This window comes from Sorex araneus, chromosome 5 (genome assembly GCF_027595985.1).
Source record: "Sorex araneus isolate mSorAra2 chromosome 5, mSorAra2.pri, whole genome shotgun sequence".
In the NCBI taxonomy this organism is placed as follows: domain Eukaryota; kingdom Metazoa; phylum Chordata; class Mammalia; order Eulipotyphla; family Soricidae; genus Sorex; species Sorex araneus.
Window position 1 is genome coordinate 19,397,823 of NC_073306.1, and position 25,233 is coordinate 19,423,055.

At 47.1% G+C, this 25,233-nt stretch overlaps 1 protein-coding gene across 1 annotated transcript in view; it reads right to left on the minus strand.

The window, feature by feature from the left end:
* Nucleotides 1–11,100: 11,100 nt before the first annotated feature.
* C8A (complement C8 alpha chain) overlaps nt 11,101–25,233 on the minus strand; it is a 57,840-nt gene continuing 43,707 nt past the window's right edge. The window contains exons 8-11 of the mRNA XM_055140143.1: nt 23,236–23,367; nt 21,999–22,156; nt 15,546–15,768; nt 11,101–11,688 (exon numbers count right to left, since the gene is read on the minus strand). Coding sequence (XP_054996118.1) covers nt 11,537–11,688; nt 15,546–15,768; nt 21,999–22,156; nt 23,236–23,367 — 665 coding nt within the window. The 3' untranslated portion in view covers nt 11,101–11,536. The remainder of the gene's footprint in view (nt 11,689–15,545; nt 15,769–21,998; nt 22,157–23,235; nt 23,368–25,233) is intronic.

Here is a 25,233-nt window from a genome sequence, read left to right on the forward strand (position 1 = left end):
CCCCACTGATGCCTGTGCCCACCTGGGGCTTGCCCGGGGAGAAGGCTGTGCTTCCAGGATGTTTAAAATAAAAACTTCACTTGCATAATGAGCATTAATTGAACAAATTGTGATATGAAAATTATAGATTCCTTAAGTGTTGAAGCATCTTGGTGACACTTTTCTCATCTAGTATATTTTGTTCTGCTCACATTTGCCAGAGTGTTGTTAGAAGTCATTCACAGTGAAGCCCCACTCCCCAACTGTGACCTGCACCTAATAAGTACCCAATAATAAATCAACAGTAAGTTGTTCCTCTCCTGAGTACACTGCCTTGGTCAATGCCAATACTTGGCATTTATTGAACAATTACTATGAACCAGTCATGGTGCTCATTCTAACCAGGGATCACATCCTCAAGTCAGACTCAAGTGGATGCTGGTTGACCCCTCCTGAACAGCTGGGGGAACTGAGGCTTAAAGTGCATAATAGTCATCCAAGCTTACATGGTTAGGAAGTGACAAATCTAAGCTGCCGACCTAAGACATTTGGTCTATCAAATTTTAAACTCATCTGATGTTTTTTTCCTCAATTAAGGAAAACCTAATGACAATAAAAATATTGGGGTGTGAGAGGGTCTCCAAAGCAGTGTTCAGGGAGCCTGGGAACCACTCCTGGAGGTACAAAATAAAGCAGAGAAGACAGTGCTGTGTCTGTGGTGGGCGGTGGAGAGAGAGAGTTATTGACAAACATCTCCTGCATCCAGAGGAGGCTCCTGGATCCTCAGCTCACTCTGATCCTGAGCACATGTGTCATTATGTATTTGGGAAGCAGGACTTTTGTCTTTTGGATTTTTTTATTTTTCAGTCTTTTTATTCAGGCACTGTGATTTACAAAGTTATTCATAGTTGAGCTTTAGGCATTCAGTATTTCATCACCAATGAATTCCACCACCGGTGTCAACTTCCCTGCACCAGTGTTCCCCAGATTCCTTGCCACCCCATAGCCTGCAGGAATTTGGGGGAGCATAACTGAACTGCAGTAATGATGGAGAGACATCAGTGGGGGCTCAGAGATGATCCTGAGCAAAAGACAAGAGCCAGAGAAACTGATCTCTGGATGAGATGTTAGAAGAACAAGAGTCGGTGTTGGCTGGAAGGGAAAATGTGTCAAGAAGTTTAAGTTGATGGTTGTGTGGCTGTGTGCCCTGTCTGTTCACTCTGGCTTGCATGCAATCCCCCCACCCCCGCAGCCCCCCCATTCAGGAGGGAGGTGTATAAAGAAGAGAATAAGAGGACTGTTGATCATTATATTTCTAGACCTCCAAACTGTTTTTCTTTTTCAGCTGGAGCCAGTTGATCACTTACATGTTATTGCTCTAATACATTCCGTGGTGTGAGAACAGCCCTTAATATTTCCTTTGCTCTTGGGCACTTTCTGATGCTGAGACTTCAGGGGAATTTGTTGAAATCAACTTGATGAGAGAAACAATAGTGGTCTGAAAGTGAATTGGTTCATCCTCTTCATTTAGAGCCAATTTGTTTTCCAACTCCTCTGCTTTGAGTTTGCCACTGGGCTCCCTGGGGGACCAGAGACCTGAACCCATGTGCCACACCAAAGTCACAGTTACTTCCCACTACTGATCGGGCTGAGCCAGCACTCTGGAGCTAAGTGGCTAGAGCCATCACTGAAAGAGCTGAGCTTCCCTCCTCTGGGCACGGTGCAGCACACCTGGCCCTTCTGTCTGCTTTCCTGCATCCCTGCAAGTGAGCCTACGGCTCTGGGTCCTGGTTGGGCTGGGTTATTATTGCTTTGCTGTCCACTGTTATTCCAACAGGCTAATCCAATAATGTTTTATCTCTTTCATTATACTGGGGCTGTATAATTTTCTTGAGTTATAATCTATCCTCTTTGAAGATTCCCCAGAGACGGGACAGAGTGGTTCTGTCTTTGGTTGATGGGGAAATCCAGGAAGCCGACAGGAGTACGTGGAAGCAGCACCGCCAAATTAAATTCTGAATCTCAATCACAGCCACCACTTCTAATGGGGAATTTGAGTTGATTATGGAGATGACAGCCCAGGTTCACGTTTATTGCATTTAGCAGAAATTGTTTATCCTATTAAATACGGTCTGGAAGGAGAGACAATTGAATTGCAGCACGCCGGTGAATACCCGGGTGACGCCCAGGCGCTGCTAAACTGTGCAATAATTATATTCTTATTTGTGGGCTGAACTTCCCCTCGTGGCTCTTTTTGCAAACAAATGCATTTTAGAAGAGACTGGAACTTAATGGAAGAATTAAACAAAAATAAATGCAAAGCGTGGCGTTTGAAAGCCTTGGCAACTTGAAGTGCATTGTAGTCCCCTGGAAGGAGCATGGCACCAGGCTGGGAGCGGGCAAGTCTGTCCAGCAAGGTAAGTATTGTTTGGCAGTGGTTGTGGCTGTTCATGCACAGCTCAGGATCCTGGGGCTGGCAGAGTATCTAGCCTCCAAAAAAGGAATGTCTGAAGTGCCATGTACTCCCCACCTGCGCTTTCTCCCTGCGTGACCTTGGGTAATAACCTAGCTTCGGTGGGAATACTAATTAGCATCATTATTTTAACAATAGTAATAATAATAATAGCTGCCAATTATAGACTGCAGCTCAGTTTATGAAGTCTCTTAACCGGCATTATCTCATTTAATCTTGCTCTGCATGTGAAGGCGGGGGATATCAATACAATCATCAGCATATGTGTGGGAAGCGGTGTGCACCATGGCTGGGATGTATCTTGAGAGAAAAACTGGGATTCTGAGACCCAGGGAGCATGCCTAGCTGAACGGGCTGGGGCGGGGCGGGGATGTCATCTTTGCTTTACAGATGAACACACTATAGTGGCCTATTCCCCACCACTTCAAAAATTAGCCCAAGGGGGCGAGGAGGTGGACCTGGCCCAGGAAGTCCTTGGGATCCAGGCCAGGTCTCCCTGGGGACATTTGTGAGTAGCATCTTGATGGAGAAATATTTTTACAGATTGAAGAGGTCCTTAATGACATTCTGTGTACTTGCCAATGTTTCCAGGCTTTGCAGACATTGTACGATAATGGACTCATTTATCATCCCCTAATTCTTCCCAAAGATGATTCTGCAAAGGCAGGGGTGGGGGGGAGGGGTCTGTGGGCGGCACGTGTGTAGCCTGGGTCCCCTGGTTGGGGCTTGGAGCAGGCAGTCATTATTTGAGTTGTGAACTCACAAAAGAGAGGTGTGTGAGGGCTGGGGGCAGAAACGTCTCTGATCAGTAGGAAACTTTCAGAGATGGATGGTCTCGTGAGATTTGAGGCACAGCAACCCCCCCCAAATGGGGGCACCCCATAGAAGCAATGTCCAGGGAGATGGTTTGAGTAGACTGTGTACGGGGTGATTGCCTAAGAAAGGTAGAATGAAAGAGGCAAAAAAAAAAAAAAAAAGGCTCATGTAGGATTAGGACTGAGAGCACTTTTTTAGGGGTCTTTATGATATCTGGGAACTTCCAGAAGTCAGCAGGGAAACTTGAACAGAGGAAGGCAGCGGAAAACCTTAAGATCATGGACGGGGCCAGCTGGAGAAGCATGTGGACTTGTGAGGAAACCAAAGCTCAGTCCTACTCAGTTGCAAAGATGGGACATGTTATTGAGTAACTTATTTATTTAGAGTTTTTTTGTTTTGTTTTTGTTTTTTAGTTGTTGTTGTTTTTGTTTGGGGACCACACCCAGCAGTGCACAGAGCTTATTCCTGACTGGGCTCAGGGACTACTTAGGACTCTTGGGAAGCAAATTTAGGTCAGCCACGTGCAAGGCCTTAGCCATCTCCATCACGAAGTCATTTAAATGAACAAAACAAAAGACCTTCCAGTATATGGCCCACCTGATCTTTATCTGGGGATTGTTTGCTCTAGACGGGGGAGCTGCCCAGCTGTGCTCAGAGCCTGAAACCCACTCCTGACCTCGGGGCTGCACCCTCCCTTGACACACAAGGTGCTTGCTCCAGCCCCGTGAGCCCTCTTCTGACCCCTGTGGGTCGGTTACAAATCTCTGATGCGCACCTCAAGCCTAAATGCAACAGCCTGGCTCAGTCTACTTTAAGCTTTAGGGTTTCTTGAATATTTCTATAAAATCCGATTTCTCTCTATGCTGGGCTCCCCTTTGCATCATCCTTCTTGCATATTCTACCTGAGCCCACCGCGGAAGATTTCAGGTCAGGAGCGCTGGAAGACACATCCCACCTCTCAGGCAGAGCAGGGTACAGAGGAAGCGAGGCCGGGCGCACATCCTCTGGTGTTACCTGCCAGCACTGGGGACAGTGCCCAGCTCTGGAACGTGGCTGTGGTGGCCTGATGCATGCGACGCACCCATCTACATCTGCTCCCTCACCTGCTTGATTGGCAGGTGGGCAGCAGTGGACGTGTCCTGGGATGCCTGGGCCTTGCTCCAGCGATTGTACTCAGGAGGCCCCAGGGACAGGTTCGCAATCTGCTGTTAGCTGCCATATCTGGAAGCACTCAAGACACCTTAGGGGAACCACTGCTTGTTTGTATTGTTTTGTAATCATTGCAAATGCTTTCAAGACATTTCAGGGTAAAACCCACCACAGCCCATGAGAACAAGAAAGACACCACATGGCTTAGCCCCTAGGAGACGTCTTAATAAGGGACGTGGAGGGCTTTCCTCTCCCCTGCTCTGGGTTATTAAGGAAAATGTAACAGCATAATAACTAATATTTGCAGAGGGCATTACCGGTTACAAAGAACTTTCACACATTTAATCCAGCTTAATCCTTTCAATGCCTGCACGAGGAAGGGTTTATTATCTGCCTTTGACAGAGGACAAGACAGAGCCTCGGAGAGACTAAGCCATTTGCCCAAGACCACACAGCTCGGCAGTGGCAAAATCACCCTAGTCTGAGGGCTGTCACCTCTGTGCTCCCCAACTTCCTGCTGCAGCAGAATCAGTCCCCGTTTCACTGAGCTGTGGGTGCCTGCTACCTGCCCACATGCATACAAGAGGCACAGAGGGGCCCCCAATCTAGCTTGCCTGCTGCGAAGAGCCATTACAGGGGGTCTTGGGAGTCAGCAGAGGATTAAGACCCAAGGCCACCGCTTCCTAGCTGTGTGAAATGAGTCAACTCCCTTTTCAGCTCCGTAGCTTCTCTGCAGAACATCTGGGCAAGTGGGAGGGCTAAGTTCTGGAACATACAAAGATGTCGCCATCACCCCAACGTTCCTGGCACACGGGGAGGACCCAACTGCCTTCCCTGTCTCAGAGGCTGAACACGTCAACCGGCCTTCCGGCCCTTTGCAAAACCATGCCTAGCTTCTGCCACCCAGTGATCAGGTAAATTGCATTTCCCAGCAAAGAAAAGGACTGGGGATCGTGAGTGCAAGAGGGACTCTTAGAAGATCATCAGAGGGAGTTGAGGGCTGCTCTGACTTTCACCTCTGAGCAGGAGGCCTTTCAGAGCTGGGCACTCCCATTATCACTGGCCGCAGCCCACTAGTTATCTTGCCTTTCCACCTGGCAACCCCAGGTGTTCCGTCATCCATCACTGGCCATTGTCTGCAGCTCCATCCGCCTTTCCCTGCTGCCTCCTCCGAGGCGGGCCTCCTTGTTAATAAGCCAGTTCCTCCCTATCCTGAAAACTATCTGATTCTGGCCCCTTTTATCCCAGCCATCCTCCATCCATCAGTGGCTTGCTCCACATGCTTGCTTAGGAAAATGGGAATGGGGTGGGGAGGGAGACAAATAATAGATAAAACTTCTTCATGGCTATCTCTAAAGAAATAGAATGGATAAATAGATCCGTCACACATGTATCATGCCACCGGAAAGCAAAGTCCATTTTTAAAAAAATACAGGTTTGTAGAAGAGAATTTATCTCACATTTTAAGCTGCCAGTATAGAAGGGAAACATATTTTCCTTTATCTCTCAGCAGCTCAGGGGAGAGCCCCAAGACCATAATACAGGATTTTTTTTTGGGGGGAAGGAGTGCATACCTGGTAATAGTCAGGACTTCTGGCAGGGCTCAGGGGATCATACGGGGTTATGGGGATAAAACTTGTGTTAGCTGCCTGCAAGCATGTGCCTCATCTGCTGTACTATCTGTTTGGCCTCATGATGTAGTATTTTTACCTGACTTGATGGACCATCCTTCATGAAGGTGGGAAATGTAGGTTCTCTCTGGAATGTGCATGGCCTTCAGTATGAGGGTGGCTCTCCCTAGTAACCCAAAGGTTGAGGACCCAAGACCTGCAAAGATGGCTGTCCTGGACTGCCCTCTCACCAATTCATAGCCCTTTCTGTCGCCCAAAGGAACACGAGAGCAGTCTCTGATGAACCTGGACAGGTGCCCCTTGCTTTGGGGAAGCAGAGCCTTCCCTTTGGGGAAAGGCAATTTTGGGGGAGATCTAAGAGAGATCACATTTCCTCCGTGTTATTGAATAGAAATAGCATCCCCAGAGCCCAGGTACTGAGATCTAGCCATGAAAATAATTGCATTTTAATGGGAAATGGGCATACCAAAGCCAATAAGGAACAAACTCTTTCATAGTGATACACATCAGACCAGAGAGATAACTCAAGGGATAATGTTTTTGCAAGGAAATGAGTCTTGAATGTGCTCACTTGGATGAGGAGCATCTCAGGCAGAACTGACAACTTGTGCAAAGGTCCTGAGACAACAGAAAGCTTGGTAGTAAAGGAACATCAAAAAAGGCCTGGATGATCGGAGCAGTATGACTGAGTGGAATGAAATGATGCCAGGATACAGGGCTTTGTACATCAGTTATGGACTGTAGATTTTTAGCCCAACTAATGAAATGGTGCCAGGGTACAGGGCTTTGTACGTCATGCTAGGGACTGTAGATTTTTAGCCTAGCTGGTTCATAGAGTATAAAAAGAAAGGTGACGATGGAGTGAGACAATGTGTACAGTCAGAGGGAAGTTGTGAATCCAACTCAGAGGGCTGATTGCATGCTTTGCATGCAGGTTCAATCCCCAGCACCACATGGTCCCCTGATCCCTTCTGGGAGTGAACCCTGAGCACCTTTTGGTGTAACTCAAAACCAAACAAAATAATTGCCCTTTGTCACAAGGTGCTTGGAACCCCCAGGAGTGCCTGTGCTGAACAGGAATGTTGACAACTACTCCCTCGAGAGCCCCGGGGACCAAAACGGAAGATCTAACCCCCCCACCCTGCCCTGCCAACATCACACACACACACACACAACCATCAATCTCAGCTGGAGGAGGGCTAGTAGCTCCCACCCCAGGCTGCTGAGCAGTAACTGCCCAGCATCTTCCAGCCCCATATCTCAGTGACTTTGAACTTGCCTGTTCATCCCTGAACCATCCTGTCCCTGTGTTACCTTTTCTTGCTCTCCTCCACCCGGCTGTCTTCCCTGCCCCCACTTGCTAGGTTTGCCACCAAGCTCCAGGGGGTTTCTGCCAGTTTGGAACCTATACTACCAGCCTCCACCAGACCTTACCTTCTTTTCTCTCTTTTTCAGGGTGTGGGGGTGATGTGGGCCACACTTAGGCATGCAGACAGGGGTTATTCAAGGCTGGAGATTTGCCCAGGATTGGCCACATGCAAGGCAAATGCCTTAACTGCTATTCTATCTCTGCATCCCTCAGATCTGGCTTTCCTCCAAGGCTGGAACACGTCTGATTCCTTTTTGTGGCCCTAACACAGAGCTTGGCACAAGCCTTCCCCAGTGTGTGTGTGTGTGTGTGTGTGTGTGTGTGTGCATGTGTGTGTGCATGTGTGTGTGCGTGTGTATGTGTGTGTCACAAGCCTTCCCCAGTGTGTGTGTGAGTGTGTGTGTGCATGTGTATGTGTGTGTCACAAGCCTTCCCCAGTGTGTGTGTGAGTGTGTGTGCATGTGTATGTGTGTGTCACAAGCCTTCCCCAGTGTGTGTGTGTGCACGTGTGTGTGCACGTGTGTGTGCGTGTGTATGTGTGTGTGTCACAAGCCTTCCCCAGTGTGTGCGTGTGCGTGTGTGTGTGCGCGTGTGTTTGTGTGCACGTGTGTGTGTATGTGTGTGTCACAAGCCTTCCCCAGTGTGTGCGTGTGTGTGCACGTGTGTGTGTGCGTGTGTATGTGTGTGTGTCACAAGCCTTCCCCAGTGTGTGTGTGTGTGTGTGTTACAAGCCTTCCTGTGTGTGTGTGTGCCCCATTTCCCAAGAGGAAGGATAGCATCCCGGATGGTGTCCACAGAAGAAGGGCCACCCCCTGCTGCCCCACACCATCTGTCCTGTGTGCTGTGGGATCTGGGAAGCCATCCCTTTCTCTCTGTCCATTTGCTCTGCCCAAAGGCATGTAGTTCCGTGGAGATTCATGGTGCGCTGACCTCCGTAGATCTTCCCCTATCTCAAAGAAGCATAAAAGCCAGCCTCTCCTTAATGCTTTCCGTGCTGCCATTAATTTACTTTTCAAAAGACACCTTGTCGAGCTGGAGATGGTATCTGTAAAGCGTGTTTTTACACCCACTCCCTATAAAACCTGCGATGATGAATCTGCCTCGGCAGGCACCTCCGGAGAGGCGTCCGCCTCGGCTCTGTGAGCACTGGGCCGGGGGGTGGGGTGGGGTGGGGAGGGGCCTGGTCTTGCAGGGCTTGTGGTGCTGGCCGCTGTTGCTGTGTGTGCATTTCTGAAACTGAGCAGGAGCGCGGCTGTTTGGCAAACCACAGGATCCAGCATTGGGGGCGGTGCCCTCAGCTCTCCGGGGATCAGGCAATTGCTGAATCCCCGTGTTACCTCCCAAGGAATCCCTTGGCTCTTGGGTTTTCATCCCTCTCTCCTGCGCTCCCCTCCCCTCTCCCCCCCGCCCCACCAAGTCTCTGTTCTGTCCAGGTGGGGGAGCTGGATGAACAGCAGCATTCGAATCCTGACCTGTTCCCCCAGCCTTGTGACCCAATAGGCTTGCTGAGACTCAGTTTCTCTAGCTGGGAAATGGGGCCCTCAAAAACAGATCCTCAGGGTTGTTGATGGACTAGGTACAAGCACACGGAAAAGCGTCCCTGTGGCTTATGCTTCCACTGGGCCCATGAACATGACCTTGCAGCTTTCTCACCTCCACTGCAGGAGAGTTGCGGAGCTAATTACCATATCATTTTATTTCATGGGGGTGGGGATGGAGGCTCCTAGGCAGAGTCTAAGCACTCCCAGCAATGCTTAGCCCAATATTTGGGCCTGACAGTCTGTGTCAATATTTGTGTGTGTGTGTGTGTGTGGCGGGGGGGAATCACACCCAGTGATGCAAAGGGGTTATTCCTGGCTCTGAACTCAGGAATTTCTTCTTGTGGTGCTCGGGGGACCATATGGGATGCTGGGAATCGAACCTGGGTCAGCCACATGCAAGACAAACGCCCTACCCACCGTACTATTGCTTCAGCCCCCAGTCTGTGTCTTATGCCCCATGATGCTCTGTTGTTCAGGCCCGGTGGTACTGTGGGCCACCAGGGACTCACTAGGTGATGCTCAGGGGCCCATGTGGTCCAGGGCTTGAGCTTGGGGCTTCATGGACCAGTGGAACTTTTAAAACTCCTGATATCTGACTCTCATCCTCCAGAGATTCAGATATAATTGGTATGAGGCGCAGTCTCCACACACCAGGGTTTTTAAAACTCCCCAGGTAACTGTAATGGGCAGCCAGGGTCGAAACTGCTGTTTTTAAATCAAGCTTCAGCATCCTCTGTAAATTGCCTATTTGGTTCAGCCGATCTACCCTTGCTTCTCTAACATATCACTAAGGAACGAGATTAATTACTAATATAAATTAGCTTAACAGTCAAGTAATTTAAAGATGGAGTAAGAAGCATTAAGGGAGTTTCTTCTTTTAGATAGAAAAACTAGAGGGTTTGGAAATAAACTTCTAAACTATAAGCTTTATGATTAGCAAAAATAATAATTATGATACACATCATTTAGCACATGATGTCCAGAGTGCTGGGTTATTATATAATATTTTGTTTCCGTTCACCATTTTTGTACTCCCAACACACACACACACACACACACACACACTCCTAATTTTTTTCTCACCTTCAAACTTTGTTTTATGATGAATTTCTGTTCTGTTCTGTCTTCCCATCCCCGCCCCCGTTCTGTTCTGTCTTAAAGCTAACTAAATTCCCCTTCTCTCTCCCCGTACCCCCTCCCTCATTCCCGCTGGCCTTTGGCTAGTTCAAAAATCCTTCCAGATTTGGTCAGGGCCCACTGCCTAGACAATATACACAGATGTGGCATGGAAAACCTTTCCTGGCTTCCACCGACAGTTCTTTGTGTAATACATTTTGGCATTAACTTAGCAATTAACTTTCTGTGGTCCTAAATTCCCCTCCTAATTGTTTCATGTAGATTGTATCGCATGAATAAGAATAAGTCTTATTGTTTATCTAAGAAGCTGGAGGATTCAGGAAGGATAGAAACACCTGCATGGATGGATTCACATATAATCAGATATTGCTTCAAGCAACTATACACTGAAAATTCGGATTCAATCCCTGAACTCACAATCTAGGGAAGAGGTACTAGGTTTCTAGGTAAACAGAACATTCCACTCAGCATAATATATTGTCTGTGTGAGACAGGAGGGAATATAGGAATAAGAGTCACTGCTGTGGGGATAGAGGAGCAACTGCCCCATGCTAGATTCAGAGACCTTATCATCATGAAATGAATGTCCCTTCTATAGGCCGGCTCCACTCTGGGAAGTGGACCCATCTGGATCTCTTTGAACTGACTCTAGAATTCAGTCCCTTACTGCATCCACAGATGGTATTTGGTTGCTCGCTCCCCGTTAAAGGCTCCTCTGTGTTCTGGTGATGCTGTGCTCATTCCCAGAAAAGCTGATTCCTGATCTCAGAATGACCATCTCTGGGGAGACAGGACACAGATCCTAGTCACAGCAGGTGGTCCAGTCATTACTAAATGTGAAGGAAAAGCATCCTGAACAGTGAGGTTCATGGTATTTGTGGTAAGAATTCATGCAAACAAGGCTGATTGATTGAATATAAGAATTCTGGCTTCAAATGAGGTATCTGGAAGGAAGTCAAGTCAATCTTTCATTTATTTTTCTCATTATTCTTGTGTATCTGCTTATCCTCCCAATCAGCAATAGCTCTATGAGCGAACAGATCCTGTTATCAAAGAACTGAGATCATTCTCATCCTACTTCGTTTGAAGAGCAACTGCCTGCCTTATCCTTTGAACATCTTAGAAGTTCATCTAAGACAAGTTTTCATCCTCTCTCTCCCCCTCTCCCTTTCTCTCTTTCTCTTTCTCTCTTTTATGAACGACGTTAAGTGCTGTGAGCAGGATGGACTCAGAGAGTGCTCAACACGCAGGTTTTGAATAACTGAACTTTGTGGGTAAGAGAACCAATGGGTATAGGTTGAAACAGCCTGAGTCAGAACTGAGGGTGGCAGGATGAAGTCCTTGATGATTCAGCATTTCTCTCCATGGCAGAAGTCTTCGATCCAGTGGTTATTGTGGTTGGCGAGCACTGCTGAATCTGCCCCGGCCTCTGCAGAGGCCCTCAGCAGGCTTGAGTCTGACTTCCCCGCCCTGGACAAGAGGCTCCTCCATTCTTGGGCGCTGGGTTGTTGCACTCTCTCCTCCTTTCCTGGGTGCCTGCTGTGCAAGCTGACCAGGAGCTCCAGCAGCTCCAGTGACCATCCGCCTTATCTCCTGCACAGACAACACCCCCGGGGAGGAAGACATTAGCATCTAAGCAGCAGCTCACTTGGGCAGTCGGGAGAGATCCCCCCACTTCCCACCCCCCCACCCCTGCCACTGCCCTCGCGTGGTCTACAGCCCCCTCCTTGGAGAAATGCCTTGGTGTAGCCAACCAAGACCTCTCTGCTTGCCGCCTCACACTTAATTTGAAACTCTGGATGGAGTGGGATGAGGCCACTGGGAGCCCATCTGATGAAATTGGAATCCGCGGTTCCATGGAAGATGGATAGTGGAGGAAGGCAGGCCGACTCCCAGCTCTGCAAGAATGACACGGAGCCACTGGAGGGTGTGATGAGCAGGCAGCTCAGCCCAGCTGGGCATGCCCAACATTACTATGACCCACAGACTCGAGGGTATTACTGCCAGGGTTTGGACTCCATGGGTCCAAACACACTCAAACTCACCATATTCAGGACCATGGTCAGAGCAGATACTCTGCACACACATATAACAGAGCATCCACCCCAGCCTGGTCCTCTCCATTCCTCCACTATGAGTCTGCAGCCTCCCACTGCCTCTATGCCTCTAGACAAGCTGGTCTCTCTGCCTGAGCTGACCACTCTATACAACAAGTAAGATGTGCTGTTCTAGGCAGTGCCAGGTGCCACTCCACTATCATTTTTCCATAAATATTTTTATTTCTAAATTAAATCTTATGTGGACACCACCAGAGAAGTCTGATGACACTGGAGCCATTATCTTTTTGAAGATGGGGTGTTTTATTAGGCCTCCTCCCCTTCAGCCATCCTTGAAGACCCCAAGATCCCTGTATGTGTGTCATTGGATTAGATGATCCCTAGGACCCTTCCAGTTCTGTAATTATACTCCCTAGTGGGGAGCCACAGCAGAGCTCTCTAGCTCTCTGTCCCTATACCTCTCCTCTATGACTGGGTCTCCCACAGACAAAGGGCTGCTGGGGAAAATCTCTCCAGACCTACATCTGAGTTCCTGTGAAGTGACCGACTCCCCAGCTTTAGATGTCCTTGCCAGATTGATCCGTCAACCTAAAAGTTCACTCTGAAAGCTCCAGGGCCACCTGATGTCCACACTCCACTTAGAACAAGGTTCATGGAGCACTCACAACCAGTTGGATATAATCTTGTGGGGAAAAAATGGAGCCTTGCATGGAGGACCCTGCTCTCTGTTCCCTGTCACCATCCCTAAACCGCGGACATCATGCTCCTTTCCCCATGTCCGTCTTATGCATTACGCTTACCATGGCTGCTGCACAGACCAGCACCAGACCTGGCATGTCTAGGTTATCTGCATTCCTGTTTGTTCTGTCTCTTTGCTGTGTAGTCAGGAATCTAAGCCATTCTCTGAGGACTCTGGGAGAGTTACAATTGCCCAAACAGGACTCACATCTGTCCCTTTGAGTTGGGTTGGGATGAATAGAAACATTCTGTACCTTTCTATTCTCAAAAATGACTGTCTGCCATCATTTCAGACTGCATGTTCTCGTTCTTACAGTTCCCTGATTCTTGGGGGAAAATAAATCAAGGAATACAACAGTTCAGCGTTTGAACCTATCAGCAGGGCACCCGCATCCAAATCCTGGCATTGACACTCTCAAGCCAGGGACTTTGAGCACCATCTACTCTCTCCCAGTTTCATCATCTGAAAAGTAGAGCTGATAATGTTTATCTCTTCAGGTTCACGGGAAAGCAAGTGAGAGATGAGATCACGCCTGGCCACACTGGAGATTTGTTACCCTTTCCATGCCTTGAACTTTGGTCCCTTTGGGTCAGTTGTTTAGCAAGTGGGGAAAACAAGGCTGGAACCCAGGTCACATTCTACTTGGGAAATTAAAAAATCTCTGGGTAATCTCAGCCCCAAGTAACAAAGCAGGCAGCTTGTGGGGGCCCACCCAAATTGCATTCCTTTTGATCAGCACATGAGGGACTTAGCCTAGGTGTCAACTGGAGATGCCCACATGGAACTGGGCAATCCTGTCATACAATCACCTATCCAGACCAGAGCCTCCTGTTTAAAGCTGCTTTCCAGTGATGAAATGATACCCTACCATCTATCATTTACATACCAAGCCTGCTAGCTGGAGATCTCCCTGCAATTCTGTAGAAATGAGTACTGTGTTTTTTCCCAAACCAAAGTGAATTTACCAGTTCATCAAGTTGTTCCCTCTTGTTTAACTCATAGACTCAGTCTTCAAGAAGACAATAGTCCTAGAGCCATCTTACCCCACTATCCATCAGATTATGAATTTTTTCTATAGCGAGGGCATATATTGGGGATATTAGTGGTGGGGAATGTGCATTGGTGGAGGGATGGGTCCACCACAATGGATCGTTGTGTGATTGTAACTCAAACATGAAAGCTTATAACTATATCTCATGGTGATTCAATACAATAAAACTTTAAAAATTTTCCTTTGCTCTTTTCCCCCTTTAATTGCTAGTTGAAAAAATTTCCTATATAGATTTGCCCACTCATGTTTTTTGGTCATCATTCCATTATTCCACCACGTAAGCCATTTTATATGCATGGAAAATGGGAAGTTTAAGGATTGTAACATATAAAGAGATTTCTGGAGTTTCAAGGGAATTTTGATGAAAAAGATGTGTACCACCAACACATCCTCTCTCTCTCTCTCTCTTTTTCTCTCTCTCTTTTTCTCACACACCATATCACACCACACCCCCCCCCCCCACACACACACAAAGCAATTCATGCAGTGTCTCACTGAAAATTAGAGAAGTAGCTGAAATTCACATCCAGGTCTCTATGTTATTCATTTTTAAAGGGGTCTGATGTCTTTCCCTTGTTTAAAATCTTTATCTGAGACTAGGGTGGTTCGTGCTGTAGCTATAAAAGTTTAAACCTTATTTGCTGAAAACTAAACCTTATGACTTGTAGCCATAACTTTTTTCACTATAATGACAACTGTTGTAGTGGGTTCAATTGTGCCATTCCCTCCCTGTCCCCCTCCCTCCCCCCACACACACATTAGATGTACAGAGTGACACCCACCATTACCTGTGGCTGTGGCCTTATTTGGAAGTAAGGACTTTGTGAATTCAGTCAAGTTGAGATGAGATCCAGTTGGACTAGGCTAGACTCTAACCCAGTGACTATGATTTTAGAAGCGGAAACAGTGGTAAGTGCCCTCCCAGATAAAGGCAGAGATGGGAACGATGCATCACTGCACCAAGAAGCTACAGGAACTCTCCACACCCAACAGAGGGTGAAAAGGGTCTGAAGAGCTTCTCCTGAGACCCTCCAGTAGAAATCAGCCTTCTAGGCCTCCGAAGTTTGCATTTATAACTTCCAGATGGGCACACAGGATACCCTTGCTGCTTGGAGCCTCTCAGCATATCATTTTTGGTGCCCTACCCCACCCCCACCCCCAAAGTCCAAAATATTCTCCAGGAATGAATCCTGTTGTCCATTCCACACCTTGGTAAATTTAGTTCTCATCTAAGAATGAGTTTTTTTGTTTGTTTTGCTTTTTGGGTCACACCCGGCGATGCTCAGGGGTTACTCCTGGCTCTGCACTCAGGAACCACCCCTGGTGGTGCTCAGGGAACCATATGGGATGCTGGGAATTGAACCTGGGTCGGCTACGTGCAAGGCAAATACCCTACCCGCTGTGCTATCGCTCCAGTCCCTAAGAATGAGTTTTAAGAAATGGTGAGAAAGCAGAGAAAGACCATTAAATGTGAGGGAGGTCCGCCATAAAGCTCTGACTATGGCCTTCTAGAACAGGCAAGAGGCGAGAGGCAAGTCTTGGCCGTACTGCCCCCTGAGCCAGGCCAAGAATGAGCCTGCAAACCTGTGCATCCCTTTCTTACCTCTCCGCAGGCTCTGTTCACAGGCCAGGCCCTTGTGGCCTGGGGTACACTGGCATCTGCAGCTGGTGCCCTCAAGGATGGCCTTCCCATTGTTGAGGCAGGGCCCACAGCGGCAGGCGTTGAACTCCATCAGGTACTGGTCCCAGGCCCGGCGCAGGTTCTGCCGTTTGGTTTCTAGTGGTCCCAGGGTCGTGTGGCGCAGCAGTTCATGAATGGGCTGCAACTGTGGGCACAGAAGAAAGAGCCCCGCTCCCAGGGTTATATCCAGCTTCCCAGAGACCCAGTGCCGCCCCTCTGAACATGAGTCTCTCTGCTTTGAAGACCACTGCTCCCCGATTCTGAGGGGAGTCATCTGAGCCAGGCCCTCTGCCACCTCTGCCATGTGGAGGGAGCTGTGGGGGGCGGGGGGGCGGCAACTGCTTGCATGCATGCATGCATGCATGTGTATGTGTGTGTGTGTGTGTGTATGTGTGTGTGAAGGGGTAAGTGTTCTGATTGTGTTGATTGTCTGTATTCAATCTGTATTCAATGCAGGAATATATGAAGTCCTAGATGGTAGATGGGGGGGGGTGTTGTTGTTGCTGGCTGACTCCCCTAATTAGTGTGTGTATGTGTGTGTGTTTGTGTGTGTATTGGGGCGACATTAAGGTAGCTCATTGTGGCCATGCCTATTGTCCAGACTTCTCCACCTTGGCATGCTGGCTTGTCTAGTTGGCTAGCTCGTTGTGGGCAGAGAAGTGTGGGAGAGGGGCGGGGGGGGGGGCAGGGTGTGTGCTGTACATCACAGAATGTGTATCCGTGTCTCTAGTTTCTGCATGCTTTTTTTTTCTTGGCTACCACTGTGGAGATTTTATTGATTGATTGATTTTTATTAGTGAATCACTATGAATTAGTTACAAACTTAAGAACTTTCATGTTTGCATCTTGTTTATATCCCTCCACCAGTGCCCAGTCCCCCTATGTTCCCAGTATCCCTCCCATGCTTGCACCCCATCCCCCCCATCCCCACTCCCTCACCCCACCCCACCTCTGTGGCAGGACATTCCCTTTTCTTCTCTCTCTCCTTTAGGGTGTTGTGGTTTGCAACAGAGGTACTGCATAGCCATCGTGTTTGGTCTATATTCTATTTTCAGTGCACATCTCCCACCCGTGCATGTCCTCAAACCACACTTTACCTGGTTTTCCCTTCTCTATGCGAGCTGCCCCTTCCTTCAGCATGTGGGGCCAGCATCCAAGACTTGGAGCCAACCTCCTGGTACTTATCTCCACTATTCTTGGGTGTTAGTCTCCTATTCTGTTATTTTATATTCCACAGATGAGTGCAATCTTTCTATATCTGTCTCTCTCTTTCTGACTCATTTCACTTAGCACGATACTTTCCATGTTGATCCACTTATATGCAAAGGTCATGACTTCATCTTTTCTAACAGCAGCATAGTATTCCATTGTGTAGATGTACCAAAGTTTCTTTAACCAGTCATCTGTTCTCAAGTACTCAGGTTTTTTCCAGATTCTGGCTACTGTAAACAGTGCTGCAATGAACATTTGAGTGCAGATGTCATTTCGATTGTAACTTTTTACCTCTCCGGGATATATTCCCAAAAGTGGTATTGCTGGGTCAAACAGGAGCTCAATTTCTAATTTTTTAAGAAGCGACCATACTGTTTTCCAAAATGGCTGAACAAGTCGGCATTCCCACCAGCAGTGTGGGAGGGTCCCTTTCTCCCCACATCCACGCCAACAGCAGTTGCTTTTGTTCTCTTGATGTGTGCCAGTCTCTGTGGTGTGAGGTGGTATCTCATGGTTGTTTTGATCTGCATCTCTCTGATGATTAGTGACGAAGAGCATTTTTTCATGTGCCTTTTTGCCATTCGTATTTCTTCCTTGAGGACATTTCTGTTCATTTCCATCCCCCATTTTTTTATGGGGTTGGAAGTTTTCTTCTTGTCGATTCCAACCAGTGCCTTGTATATCCTTGATATCAGCCCCTTATCTGCATGCTAAATCAGCAGCCTTCAACCTTCATATCTCTGTGGACCAGCCCCTGTCCTGCACGTCAGCCCAGCAGTTAGAACCAAGGCAGTAGAGCGGGGGTTTCAACCGTTGTACACCTGTGACAGGCAGTGGTGTGTGGATCGGCACGTGAAGAACGCTGATCTAGATGCCTGTGACACTGGCCACTGTCACATCCTAAACTCTCTCCTGACACTGACACCACCTCTGAGGAAGTGGCCGATGCCTTAGCACTGGAGCTGGAGTTAGAAAGTCTGGCTCCAAATCACAGCTCACCACCTGCAGCTGTGTAGTCGCTGATGCCTCGGTGGGTGTGGGGGCAGGGGAGGCTCCGCCCTGTGGAGGGAGGGCACTTTGTCGTATTGGGGGGGGGGATCCAAGATGATAGGCAGGAAAGGCCTGATGCCTGATCAGTAGTAAATCAAGGCTGCACGCTGCCTGGCTCTGTGGCCTTGATCTTTCCCCCGTACCTGGGTCTCCTTATCTGGAAACTGGGGAGAGTAACCTGCCTCCTAGGATTCTTTGGCAGGTCTAAAGAAACAGAGTCTGTGAAATAGCATCACAGAAGGGAAGAACAATGTAAAATCAAGCACCATTTTATCAGTGAGATGTGGTGACAGTAAAAAAGTCTGTATTTTTCAAATTGCGTGTCCATATGGCTCGCCTCTGCACATCTATCACGCAATCTACTTTAATGTACGGCCATAAAGCTCCGTCCCGGGGCTCTCATTTCACAGGACAGTAAAGGGAGGCCCCAGAGAAGAGTGATGGTCACAGACACAGTGATTCAGAGCTTGGGCCGATCAAAAGTCAGCGGAGAGCCCTGGCCATCTCTTTGGACAGGTTCCTGGAAATTCGTACAGAGTGACGATATAAACTGGCCTTGGCTGCTGGCCAGGAGCTGTGTCTTAGCTAACCAGACTGGTCCTGTCAGGAGCAGGCCCCTTCCTGGAACTCTAAAGAACTTGGCCCCATTGCCAGAAGCCGGTGTGGAAGGGACCGTTCCTTGACTGGTTTGAAGCTGATTCCCTTCCAGCAAAATCCAGGATCTTGGAGCCACCTTCCTTTCAGGGGGTCAGCACTCAGCCCCCCCCACCTCCCACCTCCATCTTGGAACCCTCAGGAAGAGGGAGGGGAGGCCCCTCTGGAAGGACTAAGGTGAAAGGAACTGAGGAAGGGAAGGAGCGGGTGGAGAAAAAGAATCAAAATGGTGAGAATTTGCAAAGCTTTTGGCCACAGTTCTTGCTCTCACACGATAGGTGAGAAAGCAGTTTTAGAGAAGCAGGCAGTGGGGTCCGGCCACACTGTGTAACAGAGAAGGTGGAACAGATCGTAGCATTGGCACATCACATTGAGCAGATCTGATGATTTCTCTGTCCATTCATCTAAGCGTTGGCCACCAAATAGAATAATTAACTGCTCGAGATACACAAGGAAATGAGACGCTGTTTCTGCTCCAAGTGGCAGGTGCTCAATAACCCCCTCATTGGTCTCCTTGTCCTCAGTCTATCTCCGTTGATTCCCACTTCATCCTTCATGAGCTTCTCATCTCACTTCTTGCTCTTGTGGTCTCAAGCTCAGAACCCAGATGTCTCAAAGGTAATGCAGGCTGGGAAGCCATCCTGGGTTTGACAGTCAGACAGGGATGGAGTGCTGAGTACTGACCCTCTGAAAGGGAGGTGGCCCTGCCCTGTACTGCCAATGAGAGTCAAACAGGTGTCTCACGTCCAGGAATGAATTCCCTCAACTGACATTGACTGTCTACCTCCTTTTTTCCCTCAGCCCTGGGATAGATCATTTTGTTGTCCCCATCTTATAGACCCAGAAATAGGGGTACAGAAAACAAAATCACTGGTTCCAGATTACATACTGAAATCATGTCTGAGCCATCAGTAATACTCTGCCTTTCTCACCCCACAGCAAGGCTTCCCCCACCTCTCCAAAGGACCATATTTAGGCTTTTTTTCAAATCATGACTAAACTTCCCTTTTTCTTTCCCTGGGAAGGCAAACACAAAGTTTCACTTCTTGCCCATGAAAAGTTCTCATATTATTCCTGATGGCAATTTTACAGTTTTTGCCCAAATCACTAGTAGCTTGATGACATTAGTTTTCAGACACTGTGTGAATTACAGATGCATGAAAATGGTCTCTTACTTATTGGGGAAAAAAATGAAATCAGGGATAATCCAGCTGATCTCTTACTTCAGAGAGAACAGGGTGTTACAATGAATTTTTCATTTAGCTGCTGATAAATATATATTAAGAGGAGAAATGCCTCCATGTTAAATTTCAGATAAAATTTTTTAAATTATTTTTTATTGAATCACTGTGAAATATAGTTACAAAGTTTTCATATTTGATCCACCACCAATTTCAAATAAATTTTTAATCTGAGTAGAAACATGAACCCGAGTTCAGAGACAATGGACAAGAACACACACTGTTTGCTTTACTGGCCCTGCTACAGCTTGCTCTCATGGACCACCCATGTATTAAGAGAAGTGGTTAGACAACTGATAAAACAATCCACTTCCATTGCAGCTTGAATACAGTATTTTCTCCTTGTGAGAATAGAGGCTTAAGGCAGAGCTTATCAACATAAGATCTATTGACCCATATAGTTCTTTGTCCCCTCTTGGAGAGCCTAGCAAGCTACTGAGAGTATCTTGCCCGCATAGCAGAGCCTGGCACGCTACCTGTAGCATATTCAACATGCCTAAAACAGTAAAAAGTCTCACAATGGAGATGTTACTGGTGCCCACTCAAGCAAATGGATGAGCAATGAGATGACAGTGATAGTCCTTTGTCACGCTGTTATTCTGTACATATAGTATGACTAGCAACATCCTGATCTCTTACTTTCTAAATTCCAATAATGCTGTCCTAGACATAACAATGAAAAATGTCTCCAGACTTGGCCAAATCTATGTGGCAACACAGCCTGCTGGTTGCCCACGGTCCCCAGCCATGGCTTTCAGGAAGGGGGCAGAAGAGAGGGAAATAAGAACCAGAAGAAAACCTAAGGCCTGAGGTCCTGGCACTGCCACACAAGGAGCTCTGGAACCTTAAACACTCACTTGGCTGTTCAGAGCTTTAATTCCTTAATCTGTCTAATGGGAAGAATTGTCTGAGCCAGAACCCCATTGTGAGATGGAAATGAGACAGTTAGAGCAGGAGCCACCAACTACAGTATGCGCCATACTCAGCTCACAGTTTGTTTTCCTATGTTCTTGGAGCTAAGAATAGTTTTCTACATATTTGAAAGGTTATAAAGATAAAAGAGGATGAATAAAAGAGAAGGAGCAGGAGCTCAGGGAAAGGAAGGTAGAGGAGCTGAAGTGGAGAAAGAAAAGGAAAAGAAGACAAGGAGATAGAGAGGGAAAAGATGACAATGGAGATGAGGATAGAGAGAGGAGAGAAGAATGTAATCTGACTGAATCTACAAACTCTAAAGTATTTCCTACCTGGTTGCATATCAAAAGAGTTTGTCACCCTCCTTATCAAGAGTTTGTCACCCTAACTCAGTTCCTGTCCAAGAAAGAAGGTAAAGGATATACCTCATTAGCTTTCAGTATCTGTATTGCAAACCATAAGGCCCAAAAGGAGAGAGAGAGAGAGAGAGAGAGAGAGAGAGAGAGAGAGAGAGAGAGAGAAAACAAAAGTACCTGCCATAGAGGCAGGTGGTGGGGGTAGGGATGGGAAGGAAACTGGGGACATTGGTAGTGGGAAATGTACACTGGTAAAGGGACAGGTGTTGGAATATCATATAACTGAAACCCAATCATGAACAACTTTGTATATCTCACTGTGATTCAATTTTTTTTCAATTTTTTAAAAGTCATTAAAAATATTAAATAAATTTTAAACATAAGTTTGCCACCCTCCAGTTGGACATAGGTGATTTTTAAGCCCCTTTATGTATAATGTAATGGACTGGAGCGATAGCACAGCAGGTAGGGTGTTTGCCTTGCATGCAGCTGACCCAGGTTCGATTCCTCTGTCCCTCTTGGAGAGCCCGGCAAGCTACCGAGAGTATCCCACCCACATGGCAGAGCCTGGCAAGCTCCCCGTGGGGTATTCAATATGCCAAAAACAGTAACAAGTCTCACAATTGAGAAGTTACTGGTGCCCGCTCGAGCAAATAGATGAACAACGGGACAACAGTGCTTACTTATAATATAAATTACTCTTATTTGGATGCGATCTAACCCTAAATAAGGTCTGGGATTCCTAGCACAGGCACTGAGCAGAGAGGAGCTTTCTGCTCCCTGCACGAAGCACTTTCAGGGCCAGGCCTGGGGAGAGCCGCCAGGTCAGCCTGCTGTTACATTTAATCTTGTTCTTTGATGGGTTCAGAAGAAGAAATATGAAATGATCTGCTCTGCTTCACTTTCATTCCTTGTGGACGCAGAGTTTCTTCAACTGCAAAAAGACTTACCTCAAAATCAATAACAATAGGATTATATTTTAATGACCTCCCCCAGAATCGGTATGTAATGATGCTGCTGTTCTGTGACAAGCCACCACCCCAGCCAGTGCTGCCACCACGCACGAGGGAAATGACGTCCTGTATCACCAGATCGCTCCCTTTGGTGTCTGTGAACAGAGAACAGCTCGGCGTCAGCCCATTTCAACAACAGCCAGAAGACAGGTGGGCAAGCTCCCATCCCCAACTCAAGGGGTCCCTCTTAAGGTTGTCTCCTTGGCTCACTATAGACCTGGACAGCAGAGAAGGACCAGCTCGGAGACATGGCCCAGAGGTCAGGAGGACAGCCCAGACTAACATGGAGGATGGACAGGATGGTCAAAGGGGCAATTCAGTCATGAATTTATTCTCTCATGTACCAAATTTTTACTCAAGACCTTTTCTAGTCTATGAAATGGGTACTCTGACACTTATTTCTCAGGGGCTCAGTGGAGCATGAAGAAAGATGTGACCCAACTTATGGTAGGGTGTAGGGGTTGGGGCCCCTAAGGAAGGGGAGAGAACTAGACAAGGGGATGCTTGTTTTCAGGAAGTGGTGAATGGTGTGAGAAGAGTATCCACAAGAAGAGCAAGAGCCTAGTACAATGAGAGTGACTTGAACATGTTTCATATTGACCTCACCCTCTTCACTGTAAGCTTTCCCCACCCCCGCATCCTCTGTGACTCCACTCTGAAGAGCAAATACTCAAAACCTATTGACTGGAAGAATAAATAACTGCATGACTACTCATAGTAAATTACTTAGATCATGCTGAAAAGTTCTCTTGTAAACTCATTCGCTGATAATCATTCTTTGATCTGGGATTGAAATACATAGTCCCCTCTCCCAGCACACAGTTTGCCACCTCTGATCTGTGTGTAACCTAAGAGAACTTCATTCATCTGAATAGCTGATATTGCAGGTTCTTTCTACACAGTCTTTTCATTCCACTTAGTACCAAGCTCCATTTTCTTATGCTTGTAACCTAGGACGGTGTGGCAGAGCCAAGAATTCATTCTTAAGGGGATCTCAGCCTTCAGTAGATTCGAAGTAGAGCCACTGCATGGCTTGTTTGTGTAAGTAACAACTGTATCATGTGTACATTGACTTAAAGGTAGTAATATGTAGGGAAAAGTGTCGTTATCTAAGGGATTATGTCCAAAGGAAGTCTGGTTTATTTGGGGGAGGAAATTACTTCTTAATACTTGCCATTCTTGCCCTCTCCAGTATGTCCACAAAGTTCTCCTGATAATTTTCCCCCAACATCTATGCCATAACCTATATCGTAATTGATGCCCACAGAGCCTCCAAAGCAGTTCTTGACATCTTCGCTGGTAACACCTGCAGCAATGAGAGAAGAAAGCAAAGTTCTGAGATGCTGAAATACAATCATATGTTACAACCAAATCACATCAGCAGAACAGGGTTCCATTTTGAACTCAAGTAGATCTGGAAGTGCTAGTTTTCTAATCCCACTTTAGTGACCTCTTCTGGAAGGTTCCAATCAAAATAATTATTGGAGAGTCTGGTGAGCAACGCGGCCGGAGAAATGCTCCGGACCTGAATCCGGGCCAACAACACCAGGGATCCAGACAGAGGAGGTACAGCTGGCACCCCTTCTCCGGATGGAACCCTGGCGACACTGAACAGCAACTAACACGGCTCCGGGTTGCGGGACTGGAACACATCCGAGCCTCGGGGGGGCACTGGAGTGGGGCAGCGCCTGCCCAAACTCCAAATGGTCCCAGCCGCCGGAAGTCCCGCCCTCGACCCACCCTCGGCGCCATCTTCCCACCTTCAACAGAAAAGAGGCCAGGCAGTCTGGTGAGCAACGCGGCCGGAGAAATGCTCCGGACCCGAATCCGGGCCAACAACACCAGGGATCCAGACGGAGGAGGTACAGCTGGCACCCCTTCTCCGGATGGAACCCTGGTGACACTGAACAGCAACTAACACGGCTCCGGGTTGCGGGACTGGAACACATCCGACCTTTTCTAAAAACTGAAAACATACAATCTTTTAATGACAAACCAATTATCAAATGCTTCCTTAGTAGGGCTGTCTTCCTTGGGGGGAAACTCCAACAACAATAGTGAGTTTTGTTTTGCAATATGGAATGTAATCAAGGTAGAGAGAAAATGAAGTGAAATTCATCAGTTATACAGTTGGGGGGGCTGTGGCGGGGGGTATACTGGGGATTTTGGTGGTGGAATATGGGCACTGGTGAAGGGATGGTGTTTGAATATTGTATAACTGAGACATAAACCTGAAAACTTTGTAACTTTCCACATGGTGATATAATAAAAATTATAAAAAAATAATTATTGGAATGAGAAAGAATGCATAATACAAATACTTGCTCAAAAATGCTCTTCACTTCCTCTAAACATTCAGTACTGAACCTCACTAAGTATTGCATTTGCCTCATTCATTTCCGTATGCCCTGTGTCTAGCTTGGGCCCTAATCTATTTCTACATACCTAGTACCTAGCACATATACTGGTTTCTCTGTCAATCTGCAATCCATGTGAATATGTGGCACTCCCTGTAAATGTTCTTCCTCTCTCCCTTTCCCCTATCATTCCAGAGCTCTAATTAAAACATTTTCTCAATGAACCATTTTTGAATTGAAACACTTGCTTCTTTCTTTAAAGAAGCAATTTTTTTGTTGTTGGTTCTTTCTTTAAAGAAGCAAATTTTATTTTGCTGGTACCTGCTGATCTTATTTGCCACTATCATTCTTTCACGGATCTTCTTTGCCTCATCCCCCAAAGAGTCCTGTTAAAGGCTGGATAGCTCTGCCAGGGGTATTTCCTGATTTGTAATATCACAAGGATAAGGATAAGGATGAGAACAAGGAAGAGACAGAAGGTCCATACTCAGTGTCTGTATCTATTTACATCTGATGACCTGCTGAGGAACAAGCATTTTTCAGATGAGGAACATAATTCCCAAAGCATTAAAGTCATTTTTTCCTGATCCCTCAGCCTGTTAATGAACAAGGCTAACAGAAAGGTGTTTCCAACTCCTGGCCTACCTAGCAATGTAAGGCTAGAAAACTAGACCAGAGCAAGATATTGATCAGGCTTGAGAATTTAATCCCATCCATAGCAAAGTCTTCTGGAGGTTGTGGACTGGAATTTTCATGTTTGAAATATCATAAACTTTAATTGCAGTTGTGCAATAAATATTACCATTTTGGAGTCA